This window comes from Salvelinus fontinalis, chromosome 33 (genome assembly GCF_029448725.1).
Source record: "Salvelinus fontinalis isolate EN_2023a chromosome 33, ASM2944872v1, whole genome shotgun sequence".
NCBI classification, from domain to species: Eukaryota; Metazoa; Chordata; class Actinopteri; order Salmoniformes; family Salmonidae; genus Salvelinus; species Salvelinus fontinalis.
In genome coordinates this window covers 50908886-50928454 of record NC_074697.1, presented here as the reverse complement: position 1 = coordinate 50928454, position 19569 = coordinate 50908886, and the positions used below count along the sequence as shown (strand labels likewise).

Genomic DNA, 19569 nt, shown 5'->3' with positions numbered 1-19569 from the left:
CAGCTTAAAACCCCAAACAGCAAGTAATGCAGATGTAGAAGCACTTTGTGACATCCAAAACATGCATCCTGTTTGCAACCAGGCACTAAAGCAATACTGTAAAAAATGTGGCAAAGCATTAACTTTTTGACCTGAATACAAATACAAGTTTGGGGGGAAATACCTCTCTCCAGTACCACTCTCCATATTTTCAAGCATAATGGTGGTTGCATCATGTTACAGGTATGCTTACAATTGTTAAGGACTGGGGAGTTTTTCAGGATAAAAAATAAGCGGAATGGAGCTAAGCACAGACCAAATTCTAAAGGAAATCCTGGTTCAGTCAGCTTTCCACCAGACACTGGGAAATTAATTCACCTTCAGCAGGACAATAACCTAAAACACAAGGACAAATCTACACTGCAGTTGCTTACCAAGAAGACAGTAAATGTGGCCAAGTTACAGTTTAGACTTAAATCCACTTGACAATCTATGGCAAGACCTCAAAATGGTTGTCTAGTAATGATCAACAACCAATTTGACAGAGCTTGAAGAATTTTGAAAAGAATAATAGGCAAATGTTGTAAAGTGTGTAATAGAGACATACCCAGAAAGACTCACAGCTGTAATCGCTGCCAAAGATGCTCCTACAAAGTATTGACTCAGGGGGGTGTGAATACTTACGTAAATTAGATATTTTGGTAAATGCTCAAATTTCTCAAAACATGTTTTCACTTTGTCATTATGGGGTATTGTGTGTAGATGGTGAGAAACAAATCAATTGAATCAATTTTGAATTCAGGCTGTAAAAACAAAATATGGAAGGAATAAATCAAGGGGTATGAATACTTCATGAATGCACTGTATGATGGTGATATACATGTACTATTCATCCTTTACAGTTCTATGATTTACTGCTACAATCAAATAGTGCCAGATACATTCTGGATAAACAAATTGGTTTACGAGGTTTGATGTTGATTTGCAATGTAATTGACAGCATGTAAAACATTGAAGTTGTTGGGGACGCTTTAATAATTATTCCCCGTCGTTTTATTAGTGTCCACTAGAGGACGCCACTTCCTTGGAAATAAAATGCAAAACTGATTAAAAAACTTTCGTGCGTGTGTCTGCATTCAACCTCTTCAACTAGCAATGATTCGAAATGTACGCGCACCCACATCAGCGATTGAAACTGTCCGGGGGAGTGTCATTGGCTAGAAGCACTTTCTTCCTGTTTCACTTCAACGAACGTGGGAGTTATTCCTTGTAATGTTGTGAATGTCGGAGAACATTAGCTCCACAAAAGTCATCCAACAGCTAGCGAGCTTCTTCTAGCACGCGCTTACGACCCCGGGCTTCGTGTCGAGGTAGCTATGTAACTCGATAAAGACTTAAAGTTAGCAGCAGCTGGCTAGCTACTGACGTTAAGTTTGCTAGCCAGCTATTATGGGCAAAGGTTATGCGTTCGCTAGTGTCTGTACAGCTCAAATGTGTTGCTAACGCAAGGTAGTGAACCAAATTACTGACAACATCAGAGGAATAGGTAACGTTACATTGATTTCGAGTCTAACACTGCTTTTTTCCCGGTCTTGCTGAATATTTATTTGCGAAGATGACGGCGTGTCCATATGTACGGTGTACGGGGACCCCCCCAGGACCCCCCCCCCCCCCACCACTGTTTTAGTTATGTGCCACGTTCTGAGTGTCGTGGCTAACGTTACCTACATATGGGTGGCTATATTGGTTTTGATTTTGGACCGTATTACTGTAACGTTATGCCTTTTATTTTGGACTTTGAGACCCTGTAATTTTTTTCTGACAGTGTAATGTACACGTTAATAAAGCGTTAATAAAGCGTCCACTGAACCTAACTGACTAGGTATTTAAGCTGTATACGTAAAGCATATTGTAGTGTACACTGTGGCTATTGAGACTAACTTGCTGTGTGGATTTTTGAGAAGTATACCCTGGCCTCTAACTCTAAGTTCCATCACATTACACAAGTCAAAAGTCGTTGGTCGAAGCGTCTTCTACTATCGACGCTCGGTCTGACGCTTCGCTTGCGGTATGGTTTTGGAAACATAAATACCTTATCTTTCTTATCAGCGATATAAAGTTGTGTATTTTTTTAAAAACCTTAAATTGATACACACCTTTTTTTATATGGTTAGTGTTCCCACACGGCCATATATCCGCGTTACAGCGCGTGTTTGGAAGAAAGAGGGACTACCTGTGTTTATTAGGTATCGAAAATGCCATAAATGTGTAGTCACTGAAAACTTCTGTCTGCAGCAACTGTGATAAAGCCGGTTAAAACAAATTACAGTGTGAATATTTTGCGTCTGTGAAATTATTTTGATGTGATATGAAAGTAATTGGGCTTAATGTTACTAGAACCGTATTGCAATTGAGAATCAAATTGTATTTGTTACATGCGCCAAATACAACAGGTAAGCATTTCACTGTAAGGTCTAACTTACAAGCCCTTAACCAACAATGCAGTTTAAACAAATAAATACATAAAAGTAACACATAAAGAGCAGCAGTAAAATAATAATAGCGAGGCTATACACGGGGTACTGATAGAGTCAATGTGCGGGGTAATTGAGGTAATATGGACATGTAGGTAGAGTTATTAAAGTGACTATGCATAGATAATAACAGAGTAGCAGCAGTGTAAAGGGGGGGATGCGAATAGTCTGGGTAGCCATTTGATTAGCTGTTCAGGAGTCTTGTGGCTTGGTGGTAGAAGCTGTTTAGAAGCCCCTCAGTGACGTACTGAGCCGTACGCACTACCCTCTCTGTAGTGCCTTGCGGTCAGAGGCCGAGCAGTTGCCATATTTTTGCCATTGCATAACTACCAGGCAGTTACGCAACCAGTCATTTGCTCTCGATGGTGCAGCTGCAGAACCTTTTGAGGGTCTGAGGACCCATGTCAAATCTTTTCAGTCTCCTGCGGGGGAATAGGTTTTGTTTTTCCCTCTTCACTACTGTCTTGGTGTGCTTAGACCATGTTAGTTTGTTGGTGATGTGGACACCAAGGAACTTAAAGCTCTCAACCTGCTCCACTACAGCCCCTTCGATGAGAATGGGGGTGTGCTCGGTCCTCCTTTTCCTGTAGTCCACAATCATCTCCTTTGTCTTGATCACGTTGAGGGAGAGAGGTTGTTGTCCTGGCTAGAGGTCGACCAATTAATCGGCATGGCCTATTAATTAGGGCTGATTTCAAGTTTTCATAACAACCTATGGTGGTCTGCTTGAAACATGTTGGTATTACAGACTCAGATAGGGAGAGGTTGGAAATGTCAGTGAAGACACTTGCCAGTTGGTCAGCGCATGCTCGGAGTACATGTCCTGGTAATCCGTCTTGTCCTGCGGCCTTGTGAATGTTGACCTGTTTAAAGGTCTTATTTACATCGGCTGCGGAGGGCATGATCGCGCATTCGTCCGGCACAGCTGATGCTGTCATGCATGTTTCAGTGTTACTTGCCTCGAAGCGAGCATGGAAGGTATTTAGCTCATCTGGTAGGCTTGTGTCACTGGGCAGCTCTCGCCTGTGCTTCCCTTTGTAGTCTAATAGTTTGCAAGCCCTACCACATCCGGCGAGTGTCGGAGCTGGTGTAGTATGATTCAGTCTTAGTCCTGTATTGACTCTGCCAGCACATTTGACATTTAGAAATGAGGTAAAACTGATTTAAGTTTCCCTGCATTAAAGTCCCCGGCCACTAGGAACGCCGCCTCTGGATGAGCATTTTCCTGTTTGCTTATGGCGGTGTACAGCTCATTGAGTGAGGTCTTAGTGCCAGCAGAAGGCAGCCTGACCTTCCACCCTCTTTTTCTCTGTCTTCTCTTCACGCAAATGACTGGGATTTGGGCCTGTTCCCGGGAAAGCAGTATACCCTTCATGTCGGACTCATTAAAGGAAAAAGCTTCGACCCGTTCGTGGTGAGTAATCGCTGTTCTTGATGTCCAGAAGTAATTTTTGGTCATAAGAGACGTTAGCAGCAACATTATGTACAAAAATAAGTCACAAAGAACGCAAAACAACTAGCTACCCCGGATTATCTGCGTTGACCCTTTTTGCACTTTTGACTCCTCACCAACGCTGCTACTGTTTTATCTGTCACTTTATTCCTAGTTATATGTACATATCTACCTTAATTACCTCGTACCCATGCACATTGACTCAGTACTTGTACCCCATGTATATAGCCAAGTTATCGTTACTCATTGTGTATTTATTATTACGTGTTTTACTTTTCTATAATTTTTTCAAATTTCTTTTCTCTGTGTTGTTTGTAAGGGCCGTGAGTAAGCATTTCACTGGTAGTTTACACCTGTTGTTTACGAGGCATGTGACAAATAACATTTTATGGGCCCTGGAGTGGAGACTACAGTTCTGTTTCCTCTGTTCATGTTTGGGAGATAGGATGTCACTCCATCAAGAACAGTGTCGCCAGCCTGTGCTCCTGCAGCTCTGACCGCGAACAAGCTCTGAATTAATGATGGGAGCCCTACTTCTGGTAGCCAAATTCAGCTGTCTGGTCTCCTTACTGACAGAAGTTTGAGGCCACCGCCGTTCACTGCAGATCTCTCATTACAATTCCAGTGTCATTGATTGAGCCCTATACGACGTTGGGAGTCCCAACATAATACCGCCGCTGCACTGTAACATCAGCACTTCAGTTGTTTTTCTTATAGCCTAGCCTAGCTCTTCAACCTCTCTTACAGCTCTTTCTCCACTGCACCACCCCAGCCCTGGCTCATGCCCTTCAAATTGCTCAAACGTTTGCCCCACTCAAACATACCCTGACTCTTTAGTCACTTACTACTCACTCACTCTGTTCATGATCTTACCTATTCCAAAACCTCTACACTCCTTATTCTTTTCTTTTTCTCCCCAAAACTCCTTAGTCTGTGGTCTGTCTTCCCTAACCCGCTCTATCCATCTTAACGCTTAACACGTGTGTGTGTGTGTGTGTGTGTGTGTGTCCAGGTGGGGAGCCCATCTAAGAGTCGTCGTGTTTCCAGGTGTGGAGCATGTGGGCGTCCTGCTGTAACTGGTTATGTTTGGACACTGCCACGGTGGAGGGGAGCAACAGCAGCACGCGTCACCAGGCCTATACTAACTCCGGCTACAGCAACTACCCGTCGCCCCCACTCCCGGACCACACGTGCAAAGCCTGCGGAAGCCACTTCGTCACCCTAGCCAGAAAGGTACCTAAAACCCTCTTAGCCCACCCTTTACCAAATCCGGACTTTGAGATCTGTAGCACTGCAGGTTTTTCATCCTTCCTCTGTAATCAGTGGTTTATTCAGACCTGGCCAATTAGAAATTGATCAACATTGATTAAAGGGATATTGCAAGATTCTGGCAATTTATACTTACCAAGAGTCAGGTGAACGCATTGATAGCATTTGTATGTCTCTCTGTCCAGTATGAATGAAGTTAGAGGTAGTTTTGTGAGCCCATACTAACTAGCGTTGGCGCAATGTCTAGAAGTCTACCGGAATAGATAGCTTGCAGAGAAAAGAGAACCAGCAATACGCCAGACCTCAAGGCTTGACTCTTGAGTATCCAGCTCTTAGATTTCCTCACAACCTTCAATACCTCCATTATCTGGTGGATGCATGAAAAGGGTGAAACTAATGCAATGGTTATATACTTTTCTGTACCTGAACCGCTCTCAGGGCAAGATTTGAACAAGAAGAACATATATGCTTCTTGGTCTTCAATATCTAGGCGTCGATTCTTTGGCATCATTAAAAGTGAAGACTTATTTTATCAAATCAATTATTATTACGTGATTAAAACTAATCATGTAAATGTAATTAATTAGGAAGTCGGGGCACCACGGAAAACCTTCAGATTACAAAGTTATAATTTTCCTAATATAACTCTTCAGATATTTCAATATCTGATCAATTAGTCTTCTTATTAATGAATTATTGTTTACCTCACGTCCGTCTCATTCCAAACGTCGTAAATTGTTGGTTATCTGCACGAACCCAGCCTTTACTATAAATTATCCACACACCAATTGGCTTAATTATTTAGTTACTAACTACCTAAATAATCACAGAAATGCATAAGCAAACAAACATTAGATCTGTTACTAACAAATGATAGGGAAGAGTCCCTGGTGGGCTAAGCCAATACGATGGCTTGGTGGACAAAGGGAATTGGGTGTGGACTGAGCGAAAGCGGGAAAGACCAAAGGGATCATTACACACTGTACTACTGTAATTATATTAATTGAAATGCTAATCTTTTGCACATGAACGCTCACTCATTTGGGAATAATTGCAATGAATATATATATTTACGCCCATGTGTCGTGATCTTTTCTGTTGGAATCCGGTCTGTCTGCTGGAGAGTCAGTTCATCCTTGTCTCTTTCTCTTTCTCTCTCTCTCTCAGCTTTCCTGAAGATCAGTCTTTCATGGTTAGAATGGATACTTCAGAGTACCATTCAGAAATGTTGCCATAGAATAGCTGTTTCGGCAGTTGTCGGTCTTCGCATCCCAGGTTGACCTAATTTCTAGCTGCAGACTAGTAATTAGTATCTAAGATTTGCTCTTATTCTGTAGGGATCGATAGTCTGAGAGTTGAACCATTTCCAGCTGTGTAGCCAATGCTCCACATGGTTTGGAATTCAATAACTATTCGCAATCACAGCTCATGCTGTGGGTTTGCTTAGTCTAAACTCAAACTTGTGCCACCTCAGTTTCCACCGAGGTACGCGTGGTCTCAACTATTCGCAAATCACAGCTCACACTGTGGATTTCCTCAGTCTTAAGAGGATTTTCTTAGGATGCCTGATCATGTCGCCTGATCATGTCTGTGCTCACGGGGGCGGGCCAATGACTTAGTTAAACTTTAAAGGGAATACAATTCTCTCACATTAAAGGTTTAACATCACATTACATCATTTCATGAATAGTTGCATCTTTACTCATTCATTTTATACAATAATTAAATGCAAACCCCATAATTGAGAAATGTACACATTCAGAGATATAGTTATGTGTGTTTCCTGTCCTCTCTCAGGTCACCAAATGAAACACACTCGTCAGACCTATCCTTTAAGTGTCTACGGACCATTCCCACCTTCTCACAAGTGGACATTTTATTTCATTTTCCCATTTTGGGGATTTAGGAGTTCGGCCACGTGAAATCCTTTGTTCACTCTGTGGTCTCTCTCTCTCCATACGGCATGGCCAAGGGGAGAGAGTCTCCTCCAGGAATTTATGACCTGAGATAACAGAACCTGGGTGTAGGAGAGAGGGGGAAGCCACAATCTATACCCAAAAAGGGCCACGTCATGACATAGGCATTACATTGTCAGTGTCAGGTTGGAGCATAATCTGGGACAAATGTTAAAAGGAACTCTTCTGGTCCAGTAATGTACTGTTTTGTGAAAGTTGGGAATTGTTACGGCCAGGGAGGGAAAATAAGCTTGCAGACACATGATTGACAGTCATTGTGTGTCGGTCTCCTCTCCCCCCGCAGCATGTCTGCATGGACTGCAAGAAGAACTACTGCGGCAGGTGTTCGGCCCAGCTTGAGCCCCGTCCACGCCTTTGCCACACCTGCCAGCGGTTCCACGGCACACTCTTCAATCGCACCGAGCTGATGAAGCTCAAGGTGAAGGACCTGCGCGACTACCTCCACCGGCACGAGGTCTCAACGCAGATGTGCCGCGAGAAAGAGGAACTGGTGGAGCTGGTCCTGGGACAGCAGACGCAGTCACCCTCTGGCCCAATCGTAAACCCTCTGACCCAAACCGCCACCCAGCATGAGACAACTCCTCCTCCAGCCCTCCCCACCACCACCACCACACCCTCTACACACCCTGACTCCACATCCACCTCCACAGACCATGTCCCTTCACAGCCGCCACCCACTCAGGAGGACAGTCAGGTGAGGCCCGAACCCAGGAGAACCCGCCATACCACCCCTTACCCCTGTTTCTGTCAACCATTAATTTACAGTTTTGTCCATAACCTTTTGTGTTGCGTAGCAATAGCTTGAGAATGGATAACTAAGCTTCGGTGTAGCTCCTCCTAGTTAGAGTATGGCTAGCTTTATCTCGCTAATGTAGTGTTTTGGGTGTGTGGTGGGTTTCTACTCGTAGACCCTGTCTGTGTTGGTGCCCTCGGGTCTTGAGGAGCCACTGGACACTGAGGGAGACACTGAGTTGCAGGAGCTGCAGGTACTACAGACTGACCCTGATCTTGAAAGTGTCGCCATTGTAAGGGCCAGGAGTTGTTCCTGGTTGGGTCACGTGGTGAAGAAAAACTCTTGGCCCTAGCCATGGTACTACTACAGCAGCGATGGGCTTCCTCTCATTAGTTCTGGGCCTGTATTCATAAAGCATCTCAGCGTAGGAGTGCTGGTCTAGGATCAGCTCCCCCCTGGTTCATTAGTGTCAAAGACAAAACAATAGCTGATTTTTAGATCAGCACTTGAAAAAAAAATTTTTTTTAAATGCATAAAAATGTTACACCAAGCAACAGATACATATACCAAAATTGCTGAGTCTTGTTTCCATTATGGTCCACTATTGGTAGGCAAGGGCTGCAGGACAAAAACAAGTGACATGGACACTGCCGTAGATTAATTCGATCATAGTGTCCAGATATTTAAATGTTAACAAAAGAGCAAATGTACACTAATAATCATCCGCTAGCGCAGAGGGGTTTACACTTGGCTAGGAGGCTATCTCAACATTAACCATTCCTTGTAGAAGTGTTTGAACCTAAGACTGGTGGCCCCTTTATCTACAAATGTGGCTTTTCTGGCCAGAAATGTGATTTTCTGGTTGACCTAGTCCATTACTTTCTGCCCTATGCTTTCCTCTGTCAGGAATCTCGCCACTTCACAACCTAAGTATTTCACACTTCTTGGCTCCTACTCTGAGACGCTTCATGAATACAGGTCCTGAGCTCAGATGGGTCTCAGAACCTGCTTAGGTTGCTAGATCGTTTTTTTTGTTACGCGTGCCCTATACAGAATGAGAGCAAACGTTCTGTGGAACAGGCCTATGACATGTACCAGATTTGACCTCCATTGATGCTAGCGGTGTTTCCACCGTTAAGCTTTTAACTATGATGGCCATAACCTGCTTTGGCAGGAAGTTCTTAAGGCTAGCCTTCTCAGAAAAGGTAACGTTTTTTTTTACTACGACTTATGTTAAATATTAACTAAATTAAGCAAGTCGACTGTTTTAGTCTTTTTTGGTAAATCTGCACAACCTCTCTAGTTAATGGTGTGGACTGGAATTGGAGCTGTTTTTTGGGGTCATTGTAAATATCAGAAAGAGGAGTGTCGTATATATCTATTATTCTTCGCTTATGTACCAGTCTGCCATCTATTCATAGTTATTCTATCATTCTCGCCTGTTATGTTTGCGGTGATGGGGTTGGGGTTTTGAAAGGGTGTCAGAAGGCTGGGGGTTGGTTAGGTTTTGGTCAAATACGAGGTGGAGATAGACCAGGGATAATGTAGGAGGATTAGACACAATTTGACCTTTTAATTGATCGTTTTCATTTCAAATGTTGTTGGAATGTTACTGCATTGTTGATGTAAATGTTAGCCTATATGCTTACAATAACATGCAATACAAACATATTACAATTTATATTTTAAGGTATTAAGCTTTGGCACATGCCATCAGGCTATAGGATGATTCATTCAGTGTATAGGATGATTCATTCAGTGTTAAGATACAGCTGTGATGGAGTAAGGGTTCAATATGGGGTCAAGATGTGTGTTTTCACTGGCCACAGTGGCTGAAGGACAAGTGTAATTTTGAGACAACCTTTCACATCATTTTTTAATCTTGGCATGTTAGGGTTATCTAAACTCACCATATCTCTAGGCCTATATATGATATACAGTGCATTCGGGAAAGTATTCAAACCCCTTGACTTTTTTCACATTTTCCTACGTTACAGCCTTATTCTGAAATGTGTTCAATTTATATTTTTTCCTCATCAATCTACACACAATACCCCATAATGACAATGCGAAAACAGTTTTTTTATTTTTTATGTTTGCAAATATATTAAAAATAAAAAACAGAAATACCTTATTTACGAAAGTATTCAGGCCCTTTACTAAAAGACTCAAAACTGAGCTCAGGTCCATCCTGTTTCCATTGATCATCCTTGAGATGTTTCTACAACTTGATTGGAGTTCACCTGTGGTAAATTAAATTGATTGGACATGATTTTGGAAAGGCACACACCTGTCTATACAAGGTCCCAAAGTTGACAGTGCATGTCAGAGCGAAAACCAAGCCTTGAGGTTGAAGGAATTGTCCGTAGAGCTCCGAGACAGGATTGTGTCGAGGCCCAGATCTGGGGAAGGTACCAAAACATTTCTACACCATTGAACGTCCCCAAGAACACAGTGGCCATTCTTAAATGGAAGACATTTGGAACCACCAAGACCCTTCCTAGAGCTGGCCGCCCGGCCAAACTGAGCAATCGGGAGAAGGGCCTTGGTCAGGGAGGTGACCAAGAACCCGATGGTCACTGACAGACCTCCAGAGTTCCTTCCAGAAGGACAACCATCTCTGCAGAACTCCACCAATCATGCCTTTATGGTAGAGTGACCAGACGGAAGCCACTCTACAGTAAAAGGCACATGACAGCCTGCTTGGAGTTTGCCAAAAGGCACCTAAAGACTCTCAGACCATGAGAAACAAGATTCTCTGGTCTGATGAAAGCAAGATTGAACTCTTTGGCCTGAATGCCAAGCGTCACGTCTGGAGGAAACCTGGCACTACGGTGAAGCATGGTTGTGGCAGCATCATGCTGTGGGGATGTTTTTCAGCGGCAGGGACTGGGAGACTAGTCAGGATTGAGGGAAAGATGAACAGAGCAAAGTACAGAGAGATCCTTGATGAAAACCTGCTCCAGTGCGCTCAGAACCTCAGACTGGGGGCGAAGGTTCACCTTCCAACAGGACAATGACCCTAAGCACACAGCCAAGACAACGCAGGAGTGGCTTCGGGACAAGTCTCTAAATGTCCTTGAGTGGCCCAGCCAGAGCCAATAAGACTTGAGGCTGTAATTGCTGCCAAAGGTGCTTCAACAAAGTACTGAATAAAGGGTCTGAATACTTGGGATAATTTGCATTAGAATTTTTTTCATATATACATTTGCAAAAACTTCTTAAACCCTCTTTTTGCTTTGTCATCATGTGGTATTTGTGTGTAGATTGATGGGGGGGGGGGAATATTTTAATCCATTTTAGAACAAGGCTGTAACGAAATGTGGAAAAAGTCAAGAGGCTTTTTCCGAATGCTGAATGCACAGTATATCTATTTTTCAATGAGTGGTTGAAAAAAACAAATACAATCAATATAAAAAAAAAAGTATTCCTTTTGACTATCCAGGATAATAAAGGAAAAGGAGCATTCAGTATCTACATACTTGAGTTGATTTTTGAGTCAAACTGGCTCACTTTTTGGCGTAGAAGCCTACTCAATATATTTAGTTTAATCATACTGTAGGACATACGGCTAGTGACTGTTTTAGACCTTCCAGTGCCTTTGTGCTCAGACAGTCCCATTGTAAAGCAGTGTTTTGTTGTTTGACGGCTGGCTGCCAATGTCTGCATGGTGTGCCCCATTATTCACATGTCTGTCAGAATGTTCCCCTTGTAGCTGAGCAGTAATCTATTCTTATCCCCACTGATGGATATCAGCTTTGGCATGTAATGTGGTGTGTTGTCATTCCCTGCACTGGCCGTGAAAGCCCCATGTGACTGACACAGTTCCTCTTCATGCAGTTTGGGTTGGGATAGCTAAACAAGATAGTTAGTGTTGTCACACGATGACACAAGTTGTCGACCAAGGGATAGATCTCAAAGAACCATAATCAATCTTGTGGCGTAGGTTCTAGCCCCGTATTCATAGAGCGTCTCAGAGCAGGAGTGCTGATCTAGGATCAGTTTCACCCGTCAATGTAATCTTATTCATGAGGTTCTAAAAGGGTAAAACTGGGGCCTCCTGAGGTGCGCAGCGGTCTACGGCACTGCATCGCAGTGTTTGAGGCATCACTAGAGACCCACGTTCGATCCCGGACTGTCTCGCAGCCAGCCGCGTCCTGGAGAGACATGAGGCGGCGCACAATTGGCCCAGCGTTGTCCGGGGTTCGGTGAGGGTTTGGCGGGCCAGGATGTCCTTGTCCTATCGCGCTCTAGCGACTCTTGTTGTGTGCCCGGGCGCATGCACGCTGACACGGTCGCCTGTTTTACGGTGTTTCCTCCGACACATTGGTGCGGCTGGCTTCCGGGTTAAGAGAGCAGTTTGTCAAGAAGCAGTGCGGCTTGGCAGGGTCGTGTTTCAGAGGACGCACGGCTCTCGACCTTCGCCTCTCCCGAGTAAGTACTGGAGTTGCAGCGATGGGACAAGACTATAACTACCAATTTCGATATCACGAAAAAGGGGTAAAAGGCTAAACTGATACCAGATCAGCACTTTATGAATATGGGCCCTGTTGCCAGTTAGTGGATCCCTTTAATCAATCATTCAGACATGATGTCTGTCGATGTGATTGTTCACGATTTCTGTCTGACCTTAGAAAATCAGGAATAGCCTACCATTTGTGTCATTCCGTTCTGTAACCTTTTTCACCAGATTTTCTGTTATACCAATCATCAAGTCCTGGGTCCCGTTCAGGCGGGTGCAACGTACTGAACATTGCTGTTAAAATGTAATCGAGCTGACTTGATACCATACTCTTAGTATGATACCATACGTGTTAGTTATAGATCAACGCATGTCTGTGTTACAGGCCCTTAACACAATGTATCTGAATGTTCCACAACATGTTGCCCTATTGAACGCAACCTTGATTTGTTGTGCTGATGCTCAGTCCTCAGACACAGAGGAGGTGCTGGTGCCAGGCCGCAGGGCGTCGCTGTCCGACCTGGCCATGGCAGAGGACATCGAGGCCCTCAGTGTCCGGCAGCTCAAAGAGATCCTGGCCCGTAACTTTGTCAACTACAAGGGCTGCTGCGAAAAGTGGGAGCTAATGGAGAGGGTCACCCGCCTCTACCACGACCAGAAGGACCTCCAGAATCATCTGGGTAAAGGAGGTTTTACCTGCAATATTTGTGATAAATGGTTGTTTTCCGTACCCGGCATCATAGTTGAACTGGGAATCAAACAGGACGTAACTGGGAGGGACTTAGTACGAAACGGGGAGGAACATACCTGAATTTGTCCAATAAATAACTCCTGTTTTTGTTGAAGAAAAACAATTATGTTGGAAAACGGTTTGCTACGTGAACTAATTAAATACACCCCAGATAGTAACTTGTTCTGGATAAGTGTCTGCTAAATTACTCAAATGTAAAGGACTGTAAAATGAGACACCTATTTGGACTATTTTCACTTAGCTAGGTTGAAGCCAATTGAATCCTGTGAGATATTTTACACCTGTATGACCACCAACACTTGCCCAATCGATTAGTGAATAACACCTACTGTATGTCTGAACGGCCCATTGGGCAGGATCCTGTGTCTCTAGTGTGAGACAGCTTGATGTACAAGTAGACCCCCTGAACAGGAGGCTAGTACTTCTCCCAAATGCTGAGTGCCAAGCAGAGAGTCCCAATTTTATAGCCTATGACTCGGGCGGGGATTGAACCTTCCAATCTCAGGGCGGACACTCTAACCACAAGGCCACTGAGCTGGTCGTGAATTAGTGGATATGGTAGAGGTATACCTTCCAAGTCCGAGAACATCTTGGCCACTCAGATAAACCTGATAATTAAAGGAGAAGTTAGCTTTTTTTACAACCAAATCTCTATTTTTGATATACATGTTATAGAAGGGTCCAGACACTTTTTGCGATTTCACTTGTTTTTGAGGAAACTTACCCCAACCAGCGGTTCACTTCCTCACCCTCGTTGTGCATTACGAGGGGTTCTGAAAAACGTGAACAAATGCTCCAAGAACACCCAAATACGTCCTTTTAGAAACAGCAACGTGCTCAGTATAGTGATGCAGGTCATTAGATGTCCGTTTTGTGTGACTCGAGCTGTTTCCCCTCTCCATCTGTTCCATTTTCCGTGTAGCTTGCTGCTAGAATAGACAGAGGGAGTCGCAACAAAATGGAATATAGCATTGCAGATAAAGTTCGGAATGACACAATTTTATGTGTACAACATCTAAAGACTTGCATCACTATACTGAGAGATTTTCAGTTTCTAAAAGGATGTATTTGGGTGTTTTTGGAGCTTTTGTTTGTTTTCAGAGCCCCTGTACTGCACAACGAGGATGAAGAAGTGATTTGCTGGTTGGGGTAAGTATAAAAAATAAGTGTCTGGGCCCTTCTATAACTTGCCATTTACTTTAAAAATAGAGGTTGTCCTCTAAATTTTAACAATGTACTCAAACAAGTGAACAGGGTGAGACCCTATTACAATTCAATAAGGGAGGTCTGGTTTGAGGCTGGGTTTGGGGATGTCACATCAGTCCCCGCCACGGTGAATGAATGTCAAGTAACAGTTGCTGAATCCCAAACCAGTGCCTTCCCTTAGCCCTCGATTTGCTCGTTCACGCACGCCTCGGCGAAATTCACAGGTGTCCCAAAACTGAGGGAAAAATGAGGGGGTAGGGGCTAATTATATTACATATATAATTATTAGACCCTCCGATACCCACTTCAACCGAGGCAGCAACACTGCAGGCTCCATGGCGAAGTGATATCCCAACCCGCACCGCAATATCTTTGAGGTTTGCACGACTTCATAAAAAGTAATGGAAAGACGTCTAGTGATATGTCTGATTTCAAGGCTTGACACATGCAACAAATGAAATACCTCTCAAAATTAAATGTTTTACTGTTACTAAGGTTTACATCTAGTAAAACAACTGGTCATTTCTTAATTTTAATATCTTGTTTTATTTTTTTAAAAATTAAATGAATTGCGTCATTCAAGGACATTTTTAACATGCTTTTCTTCCTTTTTTCCCTCCAGTTTCAAGTACAAAAGACGGCACAGGTGAGGTTGCTTTTCTTCCCGTGCTTCATGCAATACAAAGCTCCCCAATGATCAGCTATAGGTATTATAGCTCTCTCTGGTTAAGCTAATATTTAATGAGATTTGTGTGTAATGGTGTTTTGTCCCTTGTTTCTTTCTCCCAGACCCCAGCGGTACCCCTGGCCAGGAGGAGAACCTGTGTAAGATCTGCATGGACTCTCCCATTGACTGTGTCCTGCTGGAGTGTGGCCACATGGTCACCTGCACCAAGTGTGGCAAGCGGATGAGCGAGTGCCCCGTCTGCAGGCAGTATGTGGTGCGGGCCGTTCACGTCTTTCGATCCTGAGACCCAAGCCTTGGGAATCCCCCCACCTCCTGTAAATAAATAAGGGGATAGCTACTTGTGGCCTTACAACCCATAGACTAGACGAGGGGTATTAAACTCTTACCCTACGGGGTCCGGAGCCAGCTGGTTTTCTGTTCTACCTGATACTTAATTGCACCTACCTGGTGTTCAAGGTCTAAATCAGTCTGAGATTTAGAGGGGAACAATAAATAAAAAAAGCAGTGGAACTGGCTTTGAGATCCAGAGTTGAGTTTAAGGGGACTAGACTAATCACCTCTCCCTCCAGATCTCCACTGCTCTGATGGTCCTTGAGACCCTGAGTACTGGTTCCTCCTGCTGGAGGGACGAACAGGTGAGGTGAACCTCATTATCCCTTTGATAAACCACACAAACCCAATGACTGGACATGGGCACTTCCTACTTTTATTGACCGGACTCCTATAGCTCATATCTCCAAGCTGATAAGGATATGTCTTATTATTAGAATAAGAGAGTGCCTGTATTAAACAGGCAATACCATATTTATTTTTTCATTTGGAGACCTGCATATAAACACAATTTCAAAGATTTTGCTGAGTTACAGTTCATAAAGAAATTGGTCAACTGAAATAAATTCATTGGGCCCTAAACTATAGATTTCAAATTACTGGAAAGGGGCACAGCCATGGGTTGGCATAGGCCCACCCGATGGGGAGCAAGGCCCAGCCAATCAGAATGAGTTTGTCCCCACAAAGGGCTTTATTACAGACAGAAATACTCCTCAAATGTTAATGGCCTTTTATTGTCCCCAGCACAAGGTGCACCTGTGTATTGATCATGCTGTATAATCAGCTTCTTGATGTGCCACACCTGTCAGGTGGATGGATTAGCTTGAAAAAGGCAAAAATGCTCACCATCAGGGATGTAAACAAATGTATGCACAAAATTTGAGAACATTTCTGGGATCTTTTAATCAGCTCATGAAACATGGGACCAACACGAAACATGTTGCGCTTATATTTTTGTTCAGTGTATATATAAGCCCCAAGTGCTCTTAATAATGGATCGGATTGATGTAACTGTTAGAGTTGAACCCCCGTAAAAGGGAAAGCATTTACATTAGTGGTTGAGTTGAGAACACATCCATAGCAGAAACCCCCTGTGGTGGTATAGTGTAAAAGCCATGGGAAAACCCGTGTAGAATGGCGCTGGCTGACTCACATTCTCTCAGCTTGCCGCTTGTGACTGGGGCCTCCATCTCAAAAGTGTGTTGCTGTGTGCCAGAAATTAAACGCATGCTTGTTTCGTAACCCATAGACCCGGCATACATTGTTTATCAATGAAGCAAAGCCGGCAGATGTTCACTCAATCCCTCTGCTGTGGAATCAGGTGGACATGCCGTTTTAGTGCTTACGTTTTAGCCTGGTCCCAGATCTGTTTGCGCTGTATAGCCAACTCCTATGGCTATTGTCACGTCAAAACCGAGAGTTCCCTGAGGGAGAGGCCCTTTTTCCACTGCAAACGGCACTATCTGCCATACTTTGTAGAAAGACACCATGGGTGCCGTACACCAACACACCACAAGGAGAGATGACCGCGAAGGTGACGAGGAACAGAGAGGTCCTGACCAGCACAACAAACCACAAAGGCAGAACTACTACCAGAGGCTTCCGACCAAGGGTTTTGCATGACATCGACCATAGGATATGGCTATACAGCACAAACCGATCTGGGCACCAGGCTACCTACATGCTGACAGTGGGAAAGAATATGTGGATCAGTGGTCCTTCACTATTCCAACTATATACAAGTGCTTTATCCTTCCAATACTCAACTGTTCATTGTATTGTGTCTTTCAGCATCAACATTGACCAAAGGCCCTTACACTTGCTATTGTATTTGGATTTTTTTTAAATAAACCAAAAACCAAAAGAATGTCAGAATAGCCTGGTGTATAGGTAGATCTAGTCGTGCATAAGCATATAATTCACTAGTTGTGCGTTATATGCGTTGTCATGACACGGATACATAAAAGATGAGTTGTCGAAAGCACAAGCAGATCTTTGGCATTGCCCAAGATGAAAGTTAAAACTCTTAAAGACATCTCATCCGTTTGGCTAGCCAAGTACCTTAACTCCACAATGAGACTAGCGTTTTTGAAATGAACCTCCGACTCTTTCGAGTCGCTATGAGGTCGATCGTTTTTAAAATCATTAAACCCTTGCCGTGTACCTATGTTTGTCCTCTGTTGCATGCCTTTCATTGTTTGCTGAATACTTTTTAATAAAACCAAATACAACAACTGACTGTTTCCTTTTTGAGATTCGATTGGCACATGCGGCATCACGCTGAGTTGCCATCTTAGAGCAACAGCCATGTGGAAACAGTCGGTGGTTGTATTTGATTAACGTTTTATAAAAAAAATGTGGGATTTACACAAAGGCATGTAACAACAGACAAACAGGTACATGGTAAGGGTTAAATCATTTTCAAAATGTAAGTATTGACTGCATAGTAGGAGGTTCATTTAAACGAGTCTGCGCTCAACTGGATGAAATCATTGTGGAGTTGAGGAACTTGGCAACCGTTTGGCATGAGTCTAAAGGCTCAACAATGGTGAAAGTATCTTGAACAATCCATTGCCCATTATCAGCTATAGGTATTATAAGTCTCCGATTAATGACAGGTAGTTGGGTGTTTTTGCATACTCCAGTGCTAGACCTCCAGTCCCTCCCATCCCGGCTGAACATAATGAAAGATTGTTTGACTCTTAATAAGTGGCCTTCAAAAACCAGCACCTTTACTCGTGACAGTGAGCACACAAATAATGCAGCGTTGTGAAATCGTGTGCTTGCTCGGTTAGATGGAAAATGTGTATTGTCAAGACGATAGAGCTGTGTACATTGCACTAAGCTACATTAAAGAAATGTAGCTTGGTATTGAATAAGTAAGGAGTCTGGAATTGAGATGGCTCCAATGTGTCCCAAATTGCACCCTATCCCCCATATAGTGCACTATATAGGGTATAGGGTGCCATTTGGGACAGCTACATTGTATGATGAAAGGAAGCGTACTTGACCTATTTTTCTTTCTGATAAATGAGGCGTTTTGATATATATTTACTTGACCATTGTTAGATTTTTAGGTTGCGATTAGATTTCTAGCGACTGCGAAATAAAGAATTTAGAAATACCATTGAAATTATGGCCCTTGAATTTACCAATGTGGCTGTTGTCTTTATTTTCCACCAGATCTCTTAACAGCATTTCTAGCCAAACAGTCTATTTTCTTAACTGCTTTGATACATTTCTGAAAGACTTAAGTATAAAAACTACCTCATACTTTTGTGTGCCTTTTTCTGACATTTTTTCTGATTAAAAACATTTCCACATTGTCTTCATCTGAAGTCTATTATTTATCCAGAGAGTTTCACAGTAGATTAATTTATGAATGGTGGTAACTGGTTCATCCAGTCTGATGGCTAGGGTGTGTGCATGTAAAGGGAACTTCTCAAATTCCCATAATGATCTTGACTATAATGTAATGCTCTTTGAGAGTGTGGAGCAGGTTACTGGATGCTCCATAAGCAGTCCATCAGGTATTTAAAATGGACTCATGTCTTTCCTTAAATTATTTAGTCCCAGTGTTTCACAGTTTGAACTATCTTTTTTTTCTGGGGATACATTCAAACTAATCTTAGAGATTTAGCGTTTTTATATTTGAATATGCAATAGATTATTACAGATCTCAAGTACGTCATGCACATTAGTATGGCCCTCAAGGACATGCCAGAGTAACCATACATCATTTGATGTACTTGTATTTTGTATGATTTGACAGACAGCGACTGGTTTCATTTTCACTCATTCAAACAGTATCTGCATTTTCAACACAAAATGTCACACTCAATTTGGTCTAAACGACTAATCATTTTGTGGACAGAGGGACAAATACTAAACTTTCAATCTGCAATGAATGCAAGGTTACAGTGAGCGAACCACATCCTGGCACATTGAGAGCATTTTAGACTGTAGACTGTAGTACCACTTTGTGGTATCAATGATTTACATTTTAGTCATTTGGCATCAGGCTTATCCAGCTTATCTTTACTAACAGTTAGTGCATTCATCTTAAGGTAGCTAGGTGAGACAACCACATATCACAATCATAGTAAGTAAAGCTTTTCCTCAGCAAAGTCAGTGCCGGTAAGACAAAACAGCGCAGGAAAGGCAAAGGTTTAAGTGTTTTTGTTGCTT

General features: G+C 43.0%; 1 protein-coding gene across 2 annotated transcripts; it reads left to right on the top strand.

Moving 5' to 3' along the window:
* Positions 1 to 1160: 1160 nt before the first annotated feature.
* Positions 1161 to 18704, top strand: LOC129832496 (E3 ubiquitin-protein ligase rififylin-like). 2 transcript variants are annotated; one of them, XM_055896614.1, is made up of 7 exons: positions 1161 to 1349; positions 4979 to 5199; positions 7495 to 7905; positions 8120 to 8197; positions 12873 to 13086; positions 14986 to 15009; positions 15153 to 18704. In XM_055896614.1, the coding sequence occupies exons 2-7, from the start codon at positions 5023 to 5025 to the stop codon at positions 15332 to 15334; spliced, it is 1086 nt and encodes a 361-aa protein (XP_055752589.1). In that variant the 5' UTR covers positions 1161 to 1349; positions 4979 to 5022; the 3' UTR covers positions 15335 to 18704. The 2 variants fall into 2 exon arrangements, with proteins under 2 accessions (XP_055752589.1, XP_055752590.1); XM_055896615.1 differs by lacking the exon at positions 8120 to 8197.
* Positions 18705 to 19569: the final 865 nt, after the last annotated feature.

Excerpts from the sequence above, each read along its gene's own strand:
- LOC129832496 (XM_055896614.1), top strand. The coding sequence starts at position 5,023 with ATGTGGGCGTCCTGCTGTAACTGGTTATGTTTGGACACTGCCACGGTG. Across the intron at positions 5,200-7,494 it reads TCGTCACCCTAGCCAGAAAG|CATGTCTGCATGGACTGCAA; the intron begins GTACCTAAAACC and ends CTCCCCCCGCAG. Across the intron at positions 15,010-15,152 it reads AAGTACAAAAGACGGCACAG|ACCCCAGCGGTACCCCTGGC; the intron begins GTGAGGTTGCTT and ends TCTTTCTCCCAG.